The 21,835-nt window shown below is 36.5% G+C and overlaps 2 protein-coding genes across 5 annotated transcripts in view; one reads left to right on the top strand and one right to left on the bottom strand.

Moving 5' to 3' along the window:
* LOC131436812 (Ig-like and fibronectin type-III domain-containing protein 1) overlaps positions 1-21,835 on the top strand; it is a 380,038-nt gene that overhangs the window by 281,918 nt on the left and 76,285 nt on the right. The window lies entirely within an intron of this gene.
* LOC131436814 (uncharacterized) lies at positions 3,120-4,736 on the bottom strand. The gene has a single exon (XM_058605743.1). It carries the CDS (start codon positions 4,575-4,577, stop codon positions 3,234-3,236), a length of 1,344 nt encoding a protein of 447 aa, XP_058461726.1. The 5' UTR covers positions 4,578-4,736; the 3' UTR covers positions 3,120-3,233.

Below are 21,835 nucleotides of genomic sequence, written 5' to 3'. Positions count from 1 at the left end.
TACTGATAAAAACCATCAAATTGGAGAAGATTTGAGGTCGATTTAGAAAATTTTTTTAGATTTTCAGTGATGGTGTACAATTTTTAACACACTTTACCCTATATTTCCGGATCCGGAAGTCGGATCCGCATGAAATTCAGGAATAACGCATGGGACCACAGGACCTTTCATTTGAACCTAAGTTTGTGAAAATCGGTCGCGCCATCTATGAGAAAAGTTAAAACACATATTATCTTTTTTTTGCACATTTTACCCCATAATTCCGGAACCGGAAGTCGGATCCAAATAATATTCAGGAATTTTGTATGGGACCACAAGACCTTTCATTTGAATCCAAGTTTGTGAAAATCGGTTCAGCCATCTCCGAGAAAAGTTAGTGCAAAAAAACGTTACATACACACATACACACACACACACATACACACACACACATACACACACACACATACACACACAGACATTTTGCGTACTCGACGAACTGAGTCGAATGGTATATGACACTCGGCCTTCCGGGCCTCGGTTCAAAAGTCGGTTTTCACAGTGATTGCATAACCTTTCTATATGAGAAAGGCAAAACACCGTGCAAGCGAAACAATGGATTGGAAAATGTTATCCGGACTCTTGTCCATCAAAAGCAACGATTTGTCCGTGGTTCGCCGAGTTTAAACGTGGTCGTACCGACACAAATGACGCGGAACGCTCGGATAGACCTGTGGAAGCCGTTACACCGGAAAATGTGAGTGAAGTGACAAAAATTATAATGAAAGATCGTAAAGTGAAGCTCCGTGAGATTGCTGAGATGACACAGATATCATATGGAAGTGTGGAAGTGTATTTACTATCCTTCATGAAAAATTGAGCATGAAAAAGGTTTTTTCCAAGTGGGTGCCGCGATTGCTTTCGATGGAACAAAAACAGCAACAAGTCGATGATTCAGAAAGCAGTTTATCGAAAAAAAAACGTTGGAACCATTGTATCACCCTAGAAGGATTATGTTGATGAATAAAAAAAAATTGCAAAAAAAATGTAGTTTCCATTGTTAGTCTCGGGGCTTATTGATCCTTGTGTTAAAAACGTGCAATCAATTTACTCAGAGACCGCTCAACCAATTTTCACTAGCGTAGGTTAAAATGAAAGGTCTTACAACCCCATATAATGCTACCAAATTTCATCCGGATCCAGAACTACAAAATAATAGGTAAAAAACATTAATTTTATTGACGTGTTTTTATACATGACACGGAAAATTCAATCAAATACATTCAAATAGCCATATAATTCTTGAATTTGTCAGATTTGATTAGTTGATAACCAAATACCTTGATTTCAGGTATATCTGATCTTTGTTCCAGATTCCGGAAGTATAGAAAAAAGTGACTGTGAACTCCAAGCCGGAAATCACCTCCATTTCTTAGAAACGGTTGAATCGGTTTTCAAATTTTTAGATTTAAATTAAAGGACTATTCACACATATTCGGTCCGGTTCAGTACCGGCACGACACCGTGCACGGATACTGATATTATTTCATTCGTTTTTTATGCGTGCATTCACATCTATCCGGCACCGTGCCGTTTCAGTGCAGCTCGCCGTCAGTGTAGCGTCCGTCCGGCAAACTCAAATTCGTCCTCACCGTTGTTTTTTATTTTCACTGAAGTCGGTATGTCATTGCATTGGCTGTGCCGGAACGGAAACAGCACGGAAACGGAACGGAAGGGTTCCGATAAAAAAAGAACACTGACGGCGCACTGCAGGCACCGTCACGGAACTGAAATGTGTGAATAGTCCATAAAGGCTCTATGATTATATACCAAACATCTGAATCCGACTTCCGGTTTCGGAATTAAGGACTATTCACACATTTCAGTTCCGTGACGGTTCAGTGAAAGTGTCTTCAGTGCGCGTTAGTGTTCTTTTTTTGTCGAAACCCTTCTGTTCTGTTTCCGTCCCGGCATCGGTGACGACGAATTTGTGTTTGCCGGACGGACGCTACACTGACGGCGAGCTGCACTGAAACGGTACGGTGCTGGATAGGTGTGAATGCGCGCATAGAAAACGAATGAAATAATATAAGCATCCGAGCACGGTGTCGTGCCGGCACTGAACCGGACCGGATATGTGTGAATAGTCCTTTATACGGTAAAATGTGTTGGAATTTTCATACCATCACTTAAATGGGCAAAACAAACAAATTTTTCTAAACTGGCCTCAAAACTACTCCATTCCGGCTATTATGGTTCCCAGTTTCCAATTCCGAAGGCACCGAAAATAGTGGTTATATTTTCCCAAATGGATCTCACTCTCTTTCTCAGCGATGGTTTAACCGATTTTCACAAACTGAGGTTCAAATGAATGGTCCTATCGTCCCATACGGAATTCCTGAATTTTATCCGGATCCGACTGCCGATTCCGGAATTATAGGGTGCAGTGTATTTAAAATGTTATACCATCACAAAAAAAACGAAAGAAATTCTAAATCAACATCAAAACTTCTCCATTATTATATATGATAGTATGATTGCAATGAGAAAGACATCATTACAACCCTAGGTGGATTAAGTTTCAGTTTATTCCTTTCCTCTCTTACTATGCACCTTATTTTGCTTAATTCACTACGAATATATGTACATTCCTAGATAGAAGTAGTTTCGCAGTTTGCTTAAGATATCAAATTATTGTATTCAACTGCATTTTATTTCAAATCCGAAAATAATCCGCCAAGATTAAACTGCACTAACCTGGCCACGTATTAACAACATCGTGATTTACCAAAAGTCATTGACCCAAGACTAACTTTATTAAAAACGTAAGCAATTCATTTTCAATCTTAGCCAAATCATTGATTGTTATCACATTCTTCGTGTTCGAAAGATTGCGAAACGAAAAGTATGAAAATAACTTAACTCAGTGGATTAAAGCTCGCACACATTCTTCCGAGTAACGACTTCCTTTTGCTTGTTATTCGTTGAAATCATGATAGTCGATAATCGAGCCGAAGCTCTCCATATTTGCATCCACATCCCCTTTCATTGTTTGATGTTCCTTCATAACAGTCTTTCGCATCCTAATCGGCTTTAATAAGTCAATCAGAAAGGCCAAAGAAGAACAAAAAAAACAAAAGTTCTGATTATTAAACACACTTTATTATTTGTACAATTACTTAAACTTTAACAATTTAATTTTGCATAGTGTAGCTTAACATAAGCGATTATTTCATTTTATCAATGGCACTACTCTAGAAAGAAGCATTCAGTTCGAAATATTTATCACGAATCTCCGCAAACCTAAAGTTCTGATAACTGCCTAGCCCCATCGGCTTTCGTTCTTTGGTTGCAGCTACAACACTATCGTGACCCTTCAAGATCGACGCACGAATCTGACCGAAATTATCAATGACTTGCCCGTTGGATGGAATCAGTTGTTTCGCCAAAGAGATTGCTTGATCAATCTGATCCAAGGCCATGTCGAAACGGCCGGTAGTCTGCGACCGCATGTAAAAGCCGTACGCCAGATATCCTTGGATGATTGGAACGTGAGGGGTTAACTTTCCGTACAGCTTGGTAATTACATCCAGCAGTTCCATGAATGTCGAGACGGCAGCAGAAATGGCATCCATTTTCAGCAGACACTGGCCGTAGGTCTGGAGGACATCCGCATAAAGGCGACTCTGATGATTTCCGCAGTGCGAACGAGCTCGCTGTATAGCCTGACTGATTAGCATGCTGCCAAGGTCGAAACGTTCCTTGGAGAAGCAAAAAAGTGCACCCAGCTGAAGTACCTCGATGATGTCTTCGATCGGAGTTGAGTCGGTGATGAGATTCATCGTTTTAAGTGCCCATTCATGGCACTCATCGAAGCGCTGAGCGCGGTAGTGGTGGTTTGCCACCTGTAGGTACGTCTTGACTAGAATATTAACGTCTGTAACGTTGGCGATCAATGAAAGTAACGTATCACACGTTTGGTCGGCCTTTGAGGCCATGCAGCCTCCCTCCGCTCGTAGCAACTGCTGAATGCAATCCAGTTCGAGCTTTTTATGGAATCGATTGTTCCTAATCAATGAGATCATGTCTTTTGCTACGTTTAGCACGCCAACGCTAGACTTTGACCAACCGGCTTCGTGCAGATAGGTGCCCAACTTCAGCGCGCCTAGAATGCGACTCATAAACGCCGGAGATCCAGCCTCCAGTGGATCTTTACGAGCCATATCACAGTAATTTGCGGCCAAATCCGGTAGAACCGGCTTTCCGCTTAGGTTAGCCTCCCGCAGACACTGGTCCACGGTTAGCTGATTGGTGTTGTGCCCGGTGTAAATTCTCATGAAGAGCACTGGGTCCGACAACGCCTCACGAAGAAACGTTCTCAGCGTCGGATATTTGCACATTTCCTCGAAGATGTTTACAAGCGCCGCCGTCGGAAGGAATTGCAGCTCCGAAATGCGTTTTCCATTTTTGTTTGTACGATTTACCTCGGCCACAAACACTTTCACGCACTCCTGGTACAAGGACGGAGCGTTCACTGGAACAATTCTAATGCCGCTAAAGCGAGCCTTGTGTACGGTGTTAAATATTTCCGAAATCATCGTGTATTCGACACTTTGTCCTTTCACTTTTTCTTCTTTATCTTTCTGATTGTTCTTGTTAAGAATATGAACAAATAGCTATTGATGTGTTCTGTTCTGTCCGTAAATAACCGATCCGAACCGTTGTACGATTGCTAGTGAACTGATCGCCAATCGGGTCCGAAGCACATTTTATATGTATCGTAGCTGGTCGACCAGCTACGAGCGAACAGCACGACCGACATGCCTCACCCAAACCCAGGTAGTCAAGCGGGTTTCAACTATCATCATCGTGCATCAGCATTGTAGCCAACTGAACAACTTATAGTTATCAACTTCTCTCTCTTGTTCTACCTTTCGTAAACACGATCATCGGTCGATCGCCGCAGCAGCATCTCTCGGTCAGCTGCTGGTTTGTTTTGGAAATTTTCTCCTCGCTTTCAGACGAGCCTCCGATAGAATCGTAAACCCATCTCCTCGGATGGACACTCCGGGTACTGGGGACGGGTGGTATGTGTGTGTGTGTGTGGGTTGGCTTACGAGGTCTGTAGGTTGTTTGCATCAATTATCGAGCAGGTAAATTTATTCCTAGAACAACTTATTGCGTTGCGCTTGGCACGGCAAAATTCCCCCGCGACGATGGATATCGATGACAGTCACTTATTTTCAACATCCTTGCCTAAGCTGCTTGTGGAGAAGCGAGTTGGATTGTTTTAACAATTTGATTTTTGAATAACGATTTTGAATAGTTTTTTTCTTGATTTGCGAAAACAGATGCTGAGTTATTGGTTTTGAGAATAAGCAGCTGTCACACAAGTCAAATATTCAACGATTTGAATGAAATTGTTCATGTCTCTGTCAATATGCAAATTTTACTCACGTTCATCATCAACAAAAAAAAAGCAAATTATGACTCAACTATTATGTTCTTACTGTTTTTTTTCGTAAATACGTTTATTTCTTAAGGAAATTTACATGAGTTTTTCTTCGCCGTAGCATCACTTTTACATAGAATTCTTATCCTGATATAATACTAATATAGTCACAACGATATTTGAATATTTCTTACTGTTGCTAATTTAGATTATCAATAACCTTTTTTTTCTTGAATTGAATAATGTTTTAGTTTGATTTACCGATTAAACATGTCATGTCATAATTTAGCTGAAACTCAATCCAATTTCATAAAAACTGTTCGTTTAGTTATGTTATTTTCAACCAACTCAATGAATTTGGGAATTTTACGTATCCTTTGCGGTATTTGATTCAACTCGGTAACAATCAATTTTTTATTTGGTGCTACTCATTTTTTTCAGAGTGTAGTTTTCGGAGTTCACTTAACTTCCAGTTTGAAAACATCTGCTTTCCAACAATACTAAAACTCGCATATTAATGCTATGAAAATATATGCAACACGAATGATTCTCTCTCTCTCTCTCTATTGTATTGCTTTAAATTAGTAAATGAAGCTATTTTCAATCTTGCATTCTTTGTGATATCATTCAGCAGCAGTGATGATAATTGGATAGCGTCAAATTTCATGGTAAACTCATTTGTCAACTTGTCCCCCAAGAATATTCCTTAAAGTAAGAAATATTATAACGAAATTAATGCCGAATAATAAATAACTCTATTTTTTCCGTGCAGTAGCTAAACTGAAACAAATGGATTGGAGATTTAACTGAAGTCTCACTTCTAATCGCGAAAATGCATTTGGAATTGTTTCGCAAAACAGAGCATCTTTCGAATGTCATGTTGGAATCTCTATGTTCAGCGTAAATAATCAACATATAAAGCAGTGCTTTGATCAATCCAACCAATAATAATTACCTCTAAGTAAACTACCAGAATTAAAAATATCTAATTTGTTACCCGTACAAACAGATATTTGCCTAGACTCGTACACAATGTATTTACCTATGATCTTCCAAATATACGCCATGCTTTACGCTAGGTCATACAAACAATTATGTCCCGGGTAGACACAATACAAGTAGGTTTACAATTTTCTCTACACAAAAACCACAGAATTGCGAAAGCAAATGATGTCTCAATGGTAACTACCAAATCATGTATATAATAGGATTGAAAAGTCACCACTTGTGACTGAACACCCAATTTCAATCTTAATAATTTCATTTTAACTCATACTGTAAAATATATTTACAAAAAAAAACGGGTAGCTTTTGTTACAATTGCAGTTACCTACAAAGACGGTCAGAATATTTTCAATTCTTTTGAAGCACGATTTTTTTCTAAGAACATTAATCATAAAATTAGATGTACCGAAACTGACTTTAGACGTCAGAGTAGATAACAAGTGGAACATTTATAAATACTGAGAGAAAAAACTTCGCTTTCAGAAAAGAATTTCAAATGAAAAGTAATAATGACCTTTTATAAATTTTAATTTCTAACTCAAGCCCATGATTGAACACTCGGTTACATTTTCTAAAGTTCTTATTTGATCGAATTTTATCACCAGAAAGAAAATGCATCAAATGATTTATAACATAATTGGGAAAATAATTTTGAATCATTCCTTCAATACAAATTAATTACTCAGACCTGCAAACAAAACGCCACTGTGCATTTAAATTCCAACTATATGATTCAGTTATTAAAAAATAACAACTCTGTCAGTCAACGCAAGTTCCAAACCATGCCCGTTTGAGAACATGCAACAAACAGACCTACAAGGCACAAATCTCCAAGTAACTAGGGAAACGTGCCACTTGAACCAATTAGATCTGATTCTGGCAGTGCACAGCAGTTTAAACGCAACTGCTAACTGAACTTAAAGACGTAAAGCTAATTCATCTCAAGTATTAGGAAAATTCCAATACTAGTGAAAGTAATAAGAATCTAGTGGTGGAATGATGCCTTTCTCATATAAAATATTGTGGTATTCAATTCAAAATTTTTCTCTTCGATTTTTGAAAGAAACCAAGGGATTGTTTGTACATTAATTATTATTACATACAGAATGAAACAGTTCTTTGTTTGCGTAAGTCATCCTTAAGAAAACGAAGTTCACTATTATATGCACCGGCACCGGAACCCGAGAGCCGGTATAATCGATGTCGGTTCGTACGGCCACCAACTAACATGACGTACAAACTCTACTAGTTTCCATGTGTTATCTGTCATTTTCTTGCCTGTCTTCTTGCGACAAACTAATAAAGAGCAATACTGTATTCACCAAACAAAGTGAATCAGATCAATTTATCAAAACTGTTTTTTTTTTGCTCCAACAGAGAGTTAGGGTTCACTGAAAGATGGATAATAGCTATAAAAATGAAAATTCTCTGATTTTATACTTCCACAACGAAAAGGTTGAAAATTGAAGTTTCTCTCCCCCTATTTTCAGTTAATTTCTTTTCCTTTTTTTCCTTTTAACATTTTTCCATGTAGTTAATCGTTCTATCTAAACGGTCTTTTCAGCAAACAAACAGTCTATTCTATTCCATACACTTCTGTAGTTTGTATTTTGAAAATTTCTTTTTCTTTGCATGTTATTTCTCATCTTGAAAGGCTGTGATTTGAGTGATAATAATTAAGTCTCGTTTAATACATAATAAATATTCTTAGTAGCCCAGAGGTGGCTCCCACGGACAATTATGAATTAACGTATCTTATTCCTAAGAACCATGTTGTTTGTAAGGTTAGTTCATATTTACATGAGTTTGATTTTTTGACCTAAATCGTAATGAATCCTCATACATTTTTAAAGTCGTTTTCATACTTTTTATGTACTCCCATTGTGGGTAGAACCATCTACGGATATAATTAATCTTATCCCGCAGTATGTGTCGTTTATTGAATAGGGTTCCAGTAGTCATCTCATGAACGAAAACCATAAGCTAGATTGGGAACTGTGTTCTCTGTTCGATAGCTTGACTTTAAGGGTAAGAAGAAAATATGCTGCATTCGCTTCGAATTTTCGCATCGCAATAACAGCAGCCCGGGTTGGCGGTTCAATGCATAAGGCGCTGGTCTTACAAGCCAGTTGTCGTATTTTCGGCCAAATTCCACAACAGGAATGTAATGCCAAGACTATGCAGTAACAGCAGTATGGCATAATTTTTAGACCATTTCTTTCTGTGGTAATGCTTTTTAGAGCCGAGGCAAAGTTATTGTATCCGATTTCATCACAATTGCTATTGACTATTGGTACAATAACACTCTTTCCTTTCATGACTCTGATTCTAATCACTGCGTAAAACGATTACTTTTTGATTTCTTATCAATCTGATAAAGTTGTGGAAAAAGTATTGTTTTTAAACAAATAAACGAATATTACAGGTTCAGTTTGTAGTTATGTTATAAACTCTAAATTTTTCAATATTAAAAATATTTCGGTTCAAATTGAACTGCCGAGTTTAGCATTCAGCGGTTCAATTTGAACTAGTCTGCACTGATGAGCCAAAGACGAAATGTAAAAAATATAAAAATTCTGTTGTTAAAAAAATGAGGAGGTTTTATGCCTTTTGGAGAAAAATATTAGAGGTTTGTTTGAAACATATGAATAATAATAAGTAAATAATTTCGTGTGGTTACACCATATGTTAAACATACCCTTATAGTGATTTGAAATAATAGATGCTTGATTATTTCTGCTCAAAACAATCTTAACGAAACATTTTGATTTTGGTTAGTAGTTTGGCAGCAAAATACTTTTTTCTACCACATGCAGTCACATTTCGCTCAATGTGATTTCCAAACAAACAATGTTATGAAACTATTAGGATATCTTTCCTAATAAGCCAAGAGCTTCTTTTCTCAAACCAAACAATAATCACAATCTCAAATTGAATGGCTTGGAATTGACATGGTCTGATCAAGCTAAATACTTAGGTTTAACATATGACAAAAAACTCACTTTCAAGGATCTCATTGAAGGAATCCAGGCAAAGTGTAATAAATATATTAAATGTTTATATCCTCTTATAATTTATAAAATTATTTATAAACAAATTTTCAGACCAGCCATTCTTTATGCAGTACCAATTTGATCAGATTGTTGTTCCACCAGAAAGAAAACGCTTCAAAGGATTCAGAATAAAATTCTAAAAATGATTTTGAAGCGTCCTCCCTGGTTTAGTACAAATAAGTTACACAGACTCATAATATTATAAGCAAATTCCGACAAAAATCGATGCAATCTTCAATTGAATCGATTCGCTCTCTGTATTAGTTAGTAAGTTAGTATATAAATTCCTTTTCCCCATTACACAATACAAGTAGGTTTAGAATTATCCCTACACAAAAATCTCAGAATTGCGGAAGCAAATGATGTCCTCATGGTAATAACCAAATTATATATATAATAGGGCTGAAAAGTCACCACTTGTGACTGAACACCCAATTTAAATCTTAATAATTTAATTTTAACTAATATTCCAATAAACAGTTATTTAAAAAAAACTATTAGGATACAAAAAGTAACAACTCTAGTAGCTGTAGTATTTTCGATTTCTCTCGTCACTATTATTGAGAAAGCCTCTGCTCGCATGTTGTGTAACAATCAACTGTTTTTGCAGTAACAGTGATTATTGGGCAATTCATCGAGTAACTCAGTAATCACTTAATCCACCTAATGGTGTGATAATGTCTTTCTAAATAATGTCTTTTCAAATAGTCTCTTTAAAACATTTATAAGAGCATGTCCTCGGTCATAATTATTGTGAGTTCTTCAAATAATCTTATAGTAGCTTTCAAATGCGCCTAAGACTTTTGAAATCGATTCACGCATTGAAAAACACTGTGATTTATCGATTCCGCTGCATATAGGATTAAAATCCAACCAAAAAAGTTCGCCTTCTAAACTTGATCAATCACCACATTGTAGCTTTTAAAAATGCCAATGTGTATTGAAATTCGTTAAGTAATTTTCAAGAAATTTCAGCCGGCGAGAAAAGTTCGTTTTGTCGGTTACGTCTCTTATACCTTTATATCTATTGAACCAGAAGTGACAGCAATTTGATTTTCGAACTTGATCAATGTTCTATTAGTAGCTTTTAAATGATGTTATGTTTTAGTTATAACAACTCATATAAATTTTGTCAATAACAGTAGCGTATCGGGAAAATTTAGCACTCGGGGCAAAATAAGAGATTTGCCGCCTCCATCGTTGGTTTAATGAGTAAAAAAACAAAACCTAACTCCATATCCGGATAGATGACTTTGGCGAGCAAAAAAAAATAAAGGTTTCAAGAATTAAAGCTTGCTTCAGATAGAATTGGAACAAAGACAATTGCCTGTATTTCAGTTATTTATTATTGAATTCAAGATCTTTTTTTATACAAATGTAGCGATTTCTTCATACTTTTAAGAAAAAATACGGATTAAATTTTTCGTCACGGTTTCGAAGGAATTCTCGAATTTTTCCTGTAACACGGCTCATTAGGCGGCGCACACCTTCTTCGTCCATCGTTTAAGCTATCTTGTTCCACCAGGTCGTCATCTGATTGATGTCTTTGACAACCTTTTCATTTGCCTTCAGTCTCCTCTTCATGATTGCCCAGTATTTCTCAACATTGCGGAACTGGGGGCAGTTCTGTGAGTTAAGGTTTTTCGGAACAAACTGGACCCCTTTCTCTGCATACCATTCTTGAACGATTTTGCTGTAATGAAAGCTTGCCAAATTTGGCCGAAATATTACGGAATAGTCGTGGGATCGAATGAACGGCAAAATTGAACGGCGTTTTTGAAGACACTCTTTTTGGTATAGTTCCGATGTCATTGTCTTATTTGTAACAAAAACATTCTTTTTTTTGCCACAGCTGCAAATGCCCTGCCAAATCATAAATTTTCATGCAAATTTGTCGGCAAAAACAAATTTAAATTTGGCTGGAACATTCCCCCAAGCCGTTGCCAAGTAAAATTTTTGACCTGGGATTTGCCCGAAGTCAGCCTTGACATAGGTTTCATCGTCCATCAGAAGACACCCGTCGAACTTGGTCTGTACCTGGTCATATAGTTTCCGAGTACGAATTTTGACAAAATTCTGTTTTATGGTCCGATTTGGCTGTTTGCTAGCTCGATACGACTTGATTCCTTCCCGGAGTCGAGTTATCCTCACGGTACTATGGGCAGCACCGAATTTTCTCACCAAATCACAGTCCGACAGATTAGGATTACTCTAAATCGTCTTCAAAATCTTACCACACAGTTTCCGGTCGACAGTTCCACTCCAACGATTGGCTTGAGGCTTCCGAATCGTCGTCAATGTTTCCTTATACCGTTTGATAACGCGCCATACGATATTTCTGGGCAATTTGAGCTGTTTAGCTAGCCTAAATGCAGACCACAATGGATTTTCCAAATAACTGTGCACAATTTGTTCCCTTCTTTCGGCTTCCATGTTGATTGCTTACAAAGTACAGTCGATTTGCGGAATGTCAAAAATCATACGTGAAGCTAACAAAATTCCCGACACGTGGGAGCCAAGAATTTTCAAATCCGTCCACCCGGAGCGCCACAATATGAGCAAAAGTTTGTTCCAATTCTAAATTAAGGAATCTTTAGTTTGCCGCCTCCCTAAATACGTTACACCCGGGGCGAGTGCCCCTTTCCCCCCGCCCCTAGATACGCCATTGGTCAATACAGTGGGGTCTCGTACAACGCGGATTCGGTTTTGCCGGTATTCGTTGTTGCCGGATTCGTTATTGTCGGATAACCGCGATAAACGGGACCCAGAGCATATGGGATTTCGACTGATTGGGGCTGTCAACGGTTATCTCGCTTCGGTCAACAGATAGAGCCACACAATCTTTGGCAAACTTGTTGTAGATACTTAGACCAACAATTTAGTGTAGCTTGACAGACAATTAGTTAAGAACTGCTCCGCTAGGGCGCTTCGAAAAATGCATGATATACATCATTCGGTTAATACAGACAAAACGATTTGAGCTTCAAGTAACTCGCTAATTATAGTATTTTGAATAATGCGGGAATTCGGGAATTCGTCAAACAGCAAAAGTATTAACTCGGACTTACTCCATCAGATGTAGCTAGTGTGCTTGAATACAAATATCAATTATCAGAATTATGTTCTTATAAAAAAAACTAAAAGATATAGAGCGGTGTTATTTGTTGGAAAGTTGTTAGGAATGTTATAGTTTACATTATGAAAACTATGTTAGTTGATAACCTTCCCACAGAATGGCGCTATTGTGATCAAATAAAATTTATTATGTTATATCTCTAAAACCTGATGATATAGATTGGCGGTGTTTTCGGAAAGAAAGTAAAGGAGGTAAAAAAAGATTAAATAGTGTGAACAGTTGTAAAAATTTTTCTCACTTGGTGATGCTGGTGTGCAATTCTGGGTTGGAAATTCCTGTAATCTTGATTTATGCTGATTTATTAGGATCGTTTTTTCGAGGGTTTACAAACTGGTTAGAAGATTGATAAAAGCTTGTGTGTGAATTCAAGAGCAGTGTATCTTCCTCAACATTGCTTGGTTTATCAAAAAGTATTCGATAATGGGAACAGTAGTTTAGTATTCGAAAAAAAAGGTTGCACTATTGCGATCATGATGACTTAGAAATATATTTTTTGGGAAAATTATATTTGTTTGTTTCGTGATTTATACTAGTTGACGGTAGAGATTTCTTCTACAATGCTTGTGTAGGAATTAATAGCTGAAAATCTTTCTCGTGAGGAAATTGATGACATCATCGCTGATAAATTGATTACGGCAATGGTACTGTCTTTTTGGCTTTTTATTGTTAACTTGACATCCACCGCGTCAAAGCCATTCAGAATAAACTTCTTCGGTTTGCTTTTCGTATTTTCCCTTGCAGTGATACCTACAAACTTTCCCTTGCAGTGATCCCTGCAAATTTTTCGATGTTTGCTTCTTATCAGTTCACCGAAATATGTCTTTGGTCGTTTACGTTATCCGCACTTGTTGCAAAAACCGAATTTATAGATTTACTGCCTGATGAAGAGTGTGACTATGAAATTTTCGCTCCATTGGGCTTTTCCCTGTTCAATAAACAAGGTTTAATTCAAATAAAAAATAAAATAAAACTATATGAGCAATATATGTCAAATTTTATGTAATTAACATTATATAATTGTATAAATAATCAAAACATTAAGCATGAAATTTCAGATGTCGATTCAGATTTCAGATGTCGATAGCTTATTCATCTTAATACTTTAGTAACTTACTAACGCCTTCTAGAAAAACAGTTCAAAATCTGTCTCTCCTTCACCAACTTATTCAAAAACTGATCGTTAAGATCACTCTCATAAACGAGTATGGTATTCAGTTACAGAAGATCACATTGTAGATACAGTAAGAACTGTTTCATCAATCGTTCAATAGGTATTGGAACCTTAAAACACCTTCTCGAAGAAACCATCTTAATAAGTCAACATGATTTTGAGTTGCAGGTATTTCGAACGTTGAATGGCACACAAGAGTCAGTCATGCGAGAAATTTCAATTACTGTTTACACCATTTGATCTGTTTTGACCTCCGGAACATTCATTCCGAAAACACCGACACCACCGAAAGTTAAATATTCGCAATATTTCATGTTCAAACTGTTTTTCTATTGTGAACATATGAATTATTTCATGCTCTTTTTAAAGCGCCCCTGGTGGAGAAGTTCTCAACAAATAGTCGGTCAAACTACACTAAATTGTGGGTCTAAGTATCTACAACAAGTTTGCCGAAGATTTCACAGCCCCAATCAGTCGAAATCTCATATGCTCTGGGTCCCGTTTATCGCGGATTCGCTTTTCACGCCCCCGGTGTACCGCGTTATACGAGACCCCTCTGTACTATTGTTGCAACTATGGAATGAAAAGTTTAACAATAAAACACCTAACAAAACTACAAAGCTATTCATTGCGTAACTGCGACACAGAAAATTAAGCTGTAAACAACTTAACGAACGATTGTTTACCAGTTTGATCAGGTCTAAATACCACGGTAATGTTTATCATTTGTCTTGGGTTTTACCTCGTTTACCTTAGATTGGTTATTTGATAAACCCAGTTTAGTACAATTCAAATTGTATTGGTACGATCTAGCCTGGACAAAGGAATGAATGACGACATTTCTCCAGTTTGTGTCATCAGGAACAGAAACACGAACCCACGAGTTGACAAGTACGGCACAATAAGTCATTTCACGTGTTATTGTTTCAGTATTTAGGTTCCTCGTACAGCAACCGGTCGCCGGTTTCTGATAGCACAAGCACACAGTAAGTGCCTATTTCAGGTGCTACCTGGTGTTGCTAGTTATATGTCAAAGCTCTACCGCTGCTTATGAACGGCGACGTAGGCAGTGAGCCAGTCTCCGATATTAAGAAGATTGTTTATTCATAAGCAACCGGTTTTTTTTATGGCTGTACCAGATTAAGCAGTATCTCGACTGTTTGAGCAGAATAATAAATTGATCTGTCCACCCTCTAGTTTCCTATCCTGACTCGCATAGTTTCTATCGGCGGTTCGTTCTGTGACGAATTTGGAGAGGTAACAAAGTGTTTTCAAACAGATCCAATGATGCTACTATCATTGGTAACCAGCGAGCTTTTGATGTTCCATTAAGTTTCTGTGTCAAAGAACCTTTCTGCTGGGGCTTTGTGAATTGAATCCCAGATAAGCTTCGAAAGGAAAAAACGATTGTCCTCATGAATCATCTAAGCACTCTATCGAAACGAACGGATTGGAATGGTACCAAAAATTCAACCAATAAATAATAAGAAATCATAGATAGCGATAGAAGTAAATTTATAATTCATCATCACTCATAACATGACGTAGTTGTTTGATTAGTAACTAGCATATGACATTCTTTGTCTACGTGATTTTTCTCAAGTGCTAAGCCCATTTTTCGAAACGGATACCTGTCGCCTCGGTTTATGGTTACTGGTCAAAGGATAGAAAAAATTGGGATGCGATTGTTTGTTTTGAAAATAGGGTTATTGTATCAATAGTCATCTCATTAGTAGGGTCGCAAAAAATATGCAATATTGTTGTTATAGGGGCACTAAGAATTGGGAGCAAGTGCAGTCATTTATATCTTAATCAATGCATCAAACAGAGCTGTCCGATCTCACTCTAACTGATTGGGTGAACCGATTTTCTATTCCAAAATTTATGCACAAATTTTGTTGTGATGTTATTTTATCTTACTGTCAAAGCAATGCTATTAACCCAGCTAATCGGTCATAAGTAATGTTGGCACTGCAAACGTACAATCCAATACCGACCGACGGAGAGCTGAAATCAACATCGTTAAACTCATTCGTATCGTCATAAAACCATTCATAACAGTTTTGCTACTGTTGTCCAGTTACTTTACTATAATCAACAATAATCCAGTTCCGTTGTCGAGTCTGTGGCTATTCCTGATGCAGCATTCATTCAAAACATTTCTGCAATGTATTGTCTCCGAATAACCACCATGGAACATTGACCGAACCTGTCGGTCGGGTCCAGGTAAAAACAATTATATGTACAGGGTGATTTTTTAAGAGCTTGAGAACTTTTTTAAACAATAAAACGCATAAAATTTGCAAAATCTCATCGGTTCTTTATTTTAAACGTTAGATTGGTACATGACATTTACTTTTTGAAGATAATTTCATTTAAATGTTGACCGCGGCTGCGTCTTAGGTGGTCCATTCGGAAAGTCCGCTTTTTTATCGACAAATTTTGTTCAGCGATGAGGCTCATTTCTGGTTGAATGGCTACGTAAATAAGCAAAATTGCCGCATTTGGAGTGAAGAGCAACCAGAAGCCGTTCAAGAACTGCCCATGCATCCCGAAAAATGCACTGTTTGGTGTGGTTTGTACGCTGGTGGAATCATTGGACCGTATTTTTTCAAAGATGCTGTTGGACGCAACGTTACAGTGAATGGCGATCGCTATCGTTCGATGCTAACAAACTTTTTGTTGCCAAAAATGGAAGAACTGAACTTGGTTGACATGTGGTTTCAACAAGATGGCGCTACATGCCACACAGCTCGCGATTCTATGGCCATTTTGAGGGAAAACTTCGGAGAACAATTCATCTCAAGAAATGGACCGGTAAGTTGGCCACCAAGATCATGCGATTTGACGCCTTTAGACTATTTTTTGTGGGGCTACGTCAAGTCTAAAGTCTACAGAAATAAGCCAGTAACTATTCCAGCTTTGGAAGACAACATTTCCGAAGAAATTCGGGCTATTCCGGCCGAAATGCTCGAAAAAGTTGCCCAAAATTGGACTTTCCGAATGGACCACCTAAGACGCAGCCGCGGTCAACATTTAAATGAAATTATCTTCAAAAAGTAAATGTCATGTACCAATCTAACGTTTAAAATAAAGAACCGATGAGATTTTGCAAATTTTATGCGTTTTATTGTTTAAAAAAGTTCTCAAGCTCTTAAAAAATCACCCTTTAATAATCTACTGCCTACGTGACTTTTCCCCCCGTGCCGGGGCTATCGGGTTCGAATGAGTATGCACAAAGTTCACCTCAAAAGAAGGAAGAAAATTTATGCATAAATTTGAAGCCTCAAATTGTATGTGAAATCTTTCCGATGATTTGTGATAAATTTCAGTCATGCTAGTGGATTCCCAAACCGATTGCCTTGTTTTTATTCGAAATCAAAGAAAAATATCTTGAAGGTTTGCTTTTTGCTAATTGATACCCAAATCAACGTTCTTTGTTTTATTAAAAAAATATAAAAAGCATTGTTATATATGTGAGAACCAATGTACACGGATATAAATATTTTACCGGTACCATATGATATTTTTATTATGAAATCTTGAACCATGCCTTCTCATGAAATTTCATAAGCAAAATGATTGATATCATAAAAATGTTCATGAAAGATGTGTTATTGTGCATGATACCAATCACCAGTACTGAATTTATTACCTCTTCTCGAAACGATTATGCGATTGCGAAAGCATTTCATATTTCAGTGGAAACCGGAATTGAAACTGCCCAAATGATCTTGTCGTTCAGTCATTTGACAAACCGGATGTGGAACTTAAGTCATTAAGGTTTTTGAGTTGGTTTCACAAGCAGTAATATGAATGAATTTTACATCCCTTACAAATACGTGTTGAATCAATTGTCTAACATGTCTAACAAAAATAACCGATATGAAGCTATTGTGAAACATACCAATTATAACAAATTTTAATTGTTACTTGGGAATTGTAATCTGTTGATGCAAACGAAGAGGAGGTTTTATGCCTGTTGGAGAGCAAGTTTAACAGAAACTAACTCCATCTGGTATTTCCCTACTTCACATAAATAAATGAACAAACTTTCAGCCTTCCGAATCATTAGTATAACTTACACCGTTTTCGTTTATTGATCAGAGCAGCTGACCCAGAGTCGCCCAAACAACTTTTCATATGTTTGTTTTAGCAACCTGGGGTCGCTCTAGATCGGATTCTAATCGCGTAGTTTCGCTCTGAAAATTTTCTCGGGTCGCAAGACGCATCCATGCGAGTTTGTTTATTTTGTTCTTTTTTTGTGAGTTGTTTAAGGCGCGTACCACGTGTTCGTTTTACTCGGAGTCAGAATCACCCGCGTGTAGGCTCAAAAACGAAAACGGTATTAGACAATTAAAATGTAGGGGAGACAGGGGTTAGTCCGATCACGGGGCTAAACTGAACAGCTTAAATACCTTCTAAAGCAGCAATTATTTCAATCCATGGATTGACTTTGTAAACGCGCTTTGATGTGACACACAGACGTCAGTTAGTTGGATGACGCTGAGTCAAATCAGGTTGGCGTCATTCGTGTTTGTGTCAAAGGGTGTACGTTTTTTCACTGAAAATTATATGGGTGCTTTGAAATTTTATGGGTATATATATATATATATATATATATATATATATATATATATATATATATATATATATATATATATATATATATATATATATATATATATATATATATATATATATATATATATATATATGATGTTTGTGCATTGTAGTGACGGTCTGGTTAGTTCTTTGATATGTTCATTCCGTACTGAATCCAGTGATTATTAGATGCTTTCGATTACGTGGAAAATAAAATTGTTATTGTGTTTCGAAAATGAATTGTCTGTGCGGGGCTAAACCGGACAAAAAAAGTGGGGATCAATCGAACACATATTTTTTTACTTGAAATTCCTAACCGATTGTTGAAACATACCTGAATATTGACATCTATATTTCAATTCTACTTCTTATCACATATTAAAACTAAATTAACCATAATCAAATCAAAACGTTCATTATATGTAGTGATGAAATCAAATAGACTTCAAGAAAAACTCCAAAGTCAGTTTCAACATTAATAATTTGGTACTGCAGGACCATATTTATATTCTTAGCGAGCAGGATTATGTCTCACGCAAGGTTGAAACCAACATACAATCCATTCAAGCACGATTTCATTTCTTTTGCGCTCATTACACTGAAATAAAAATCTTTTTTATATTCATTAGATTCGTCATATGAATCGTATGCATCGTATAACTCAGTGAAGTCATATGGAAATTTATATTTTTTATTAAGAATGTACATGAAGTCTAAATTAGTGTAACAATAATGAATTGATAAGAATATCACATACAATTTATATGAAAACTTGATAGAACTTATTCCATTTCATAATGTATGTGGTGAGTCCTCGATATTCATCAGCTGCTTCAGGCAGTTCACCTGGGATTTCTGCATCATAAAGCAATTTATAATCGCAGACACTTTAGCTCTTTCAACTCCCATTAAGGATATAATGAAATAATAAGGTTTGTTTCATTTTTTCATTACTGACTAGTAAAATGATTTATTTTTTATTTAATAGCTTCGGGGTCACACTTCTTTACAGGTAATATCAGAAAGTGCTTCCAGGGATTCACCAGTAGTAAAGCTCGAATCCTGAAAGAACAGCGCGATAACAGAAAATCACCTATAGACGTAAGTGTAAAAACGAAATTATTATGAAATGATAAAAATAAATAACAAAGTTTTTTATAATAATGCAACTATTTTTCATTGCAGCTTTTGATTCCTCTTAATATAATAAGCTCATTGTTTAATTCAATAGTAATCATTTGATCTATATATTACTGGTATATGGAACTATAATGGCCTGCATTCAAGGCTATTTATAAATGTTATACAACAAGCCATATGTTTTACATGAATTCTGATTGAATAGAATATGCACTCTATAAATTGTCCAAATATGTGTTGTGTGATTATATAATAGTTGTTATAGGGGGTGCTAATAAATTTTATTGAGTCTGGAAATTCCATGTTTGACATGATATTAATACACCATGTAATTTTCATTGGCATTTGCAATAGTGGAAATATATTAGAATATCATATAATGGGAAAATGAGAATTTAGCTCAGTGTAAGTTATCCTAAATTTTGACGCCCTACCGTATTCGTTCATGATTTTTGTGTGAAACTTCAATGTCCGGTTTAGTCCTAATTGGGTTGGTAATTTCATGGTGACATGGTAAAAAATCTTATGCTTGTTTTTCCATGTCACAAATTGAGAATGGTAGCCAAGAGTTAAAACTACACAGCTGTATAGATAAATAAAAGCTTAAGTGTATTGGGTGTTTTTTTTTTAATTTCCTAGAAATGTCCGGTCTCGCCCCATAGAGTGTCACAACAACACGAATAGATAACATGGGTAAAAACCTAATTGTAATGGATGCTTTTTTCAATTTCCTAAAAGTGCCCGGCCTCCCCTAATAAAATTCCATGACAAAAGTGTATATTTTACTAGACACAACGACAACGAGATTGTATAAATCAATTTTAAAACATCGTCACAAATTATTTGATCGAATATTTTCTCTAAGGGAGACCGGGGCTAAACCGGACACAGGGTTAAGCCGGAGTGCACGCATAATTAACTGGATGGTTTAGACAAATGTTGGTTGTTTCAAGGAAACATTGGTTGAATCAAATCAGTTTTTATCCACCCCCACAAACATCATGTTTGTTGAGGATTAGGATGTCATCCTAATCGGTGTTGTTTCCTACAGAAGCCTGTAATTTTTTGTTCTAGTGTATTCAGCCTTATACTGTTACAATTCTGTAATTGAAGCATTGAAAGTTTGCGAAATACACAAAATCAATCAACTAGGGCGTACGATTATCGATATTCGGAGGTGGAGAAAAAGCACGTCAGTTTTGTTTGTATTCAAGTCATCCAGTTATGTCTTTGACATTACCCACCCGCCCTTCTTTGATCTAATTTAATCTCACTCTTCAAGTCAACCTATCGAACAAAGACGGCAGATCTCACTCTAACGAATGGTTATTGTATGTGAGATGACTAATGGAAGAATGGGAATACCGTTACCATAGTCGGAGTGAGTTTGTTTAGATCTGCAAAATTGCAAATTTAAAGATCTGCAGAATCGAGTTATTAAGCCAGTTTACAAGAATAAGACAGATTACAAGACTACAATCCTTTTTAGCGTCGTATTTTACATGACAGCTTGAAAATTCTTCCCTCGGCATCTTCGAACTGAAGCAGTGTGCCTTATCAATTATATTGTTAAAAAACCTTCTTTAATCCACCTACTGGTGTAATGATGCCTTTCTCATATTACTTATTTTTTCAAAAATATCACTAGAAGATTCTGCCTAGAATTTTTTTTCAATCTTGAATAAAATAAGATCTTTATTTTGCATCGTCGCACTAAATAATTAAGCACACTTTACCCTATAGTTCTGGAACCGGAAGTCGGACACGGATGAAATTAAACAGCAACCTATGATATTATAGGAACTTTTATTTGAGCCTGTTTGTTGAAATCTATCATATAACCTCTAAGAAAATAAAGTGAATTAGAAGTTTAGAACGCTATAAACTCTTCGAATACTGTTTTGCTTCTGGAACCGGGAACTTGGAGCCAGTATAGCCGAAGTCGGTTCGTTTAGTAAGTAACTACTATAGCCTACAGATTGAATCAGTTTTAAGCCAAATCTAGAAGAATTTTACCCATTTTGCATCATCGCTCTAAATGACGGTGTGAAATTCAAAGGCAAAAAGTGTATTTTTATGGAAAAGCATCGTTATCATGATCTTGTACACCCAAACCTCCATTTACGTAACTTATATATGTATATATGTATTAATATACGTACGCATGTGTGCAAATATTTGTATTTATTAATACATATAAATATTGGTGAAGTAAAAGCGATCATTTATAACAGATCGCCTGAAAAGTTCGTATCGTTTCTATGAGAGGGTGCCACTAGAATTAAATCCATACC

Source organism: Malaya genurostris, chromosome 3 (genome assembly GCF_030247185.1).
Source record: "Malaya genurostris strain Urasoe2022 chromosome 3, Malgen_1.1, whole genome shotgun sequence".
In the NCBI taxonomy this organism is placed as follows: Eukaryota; Metazoa; Arthropoda; class Insecta; order Diptera; family Culicidae; genus Malaya; species Malaya genurostris.
Note: the sequence above shows the minus strand (reverse complement) of the source record. Positions and strands in the feature narration are given on the sequence as shown.

Coding starts and splice junctions, on each gene's coding strand:
- LOC131436814 (XM_058605743.1), bottom strand. CDS start 4,577: ATGATTTCGGAAATATTTAACACCGTACACAAGGCTCGCTTTAGCGGC.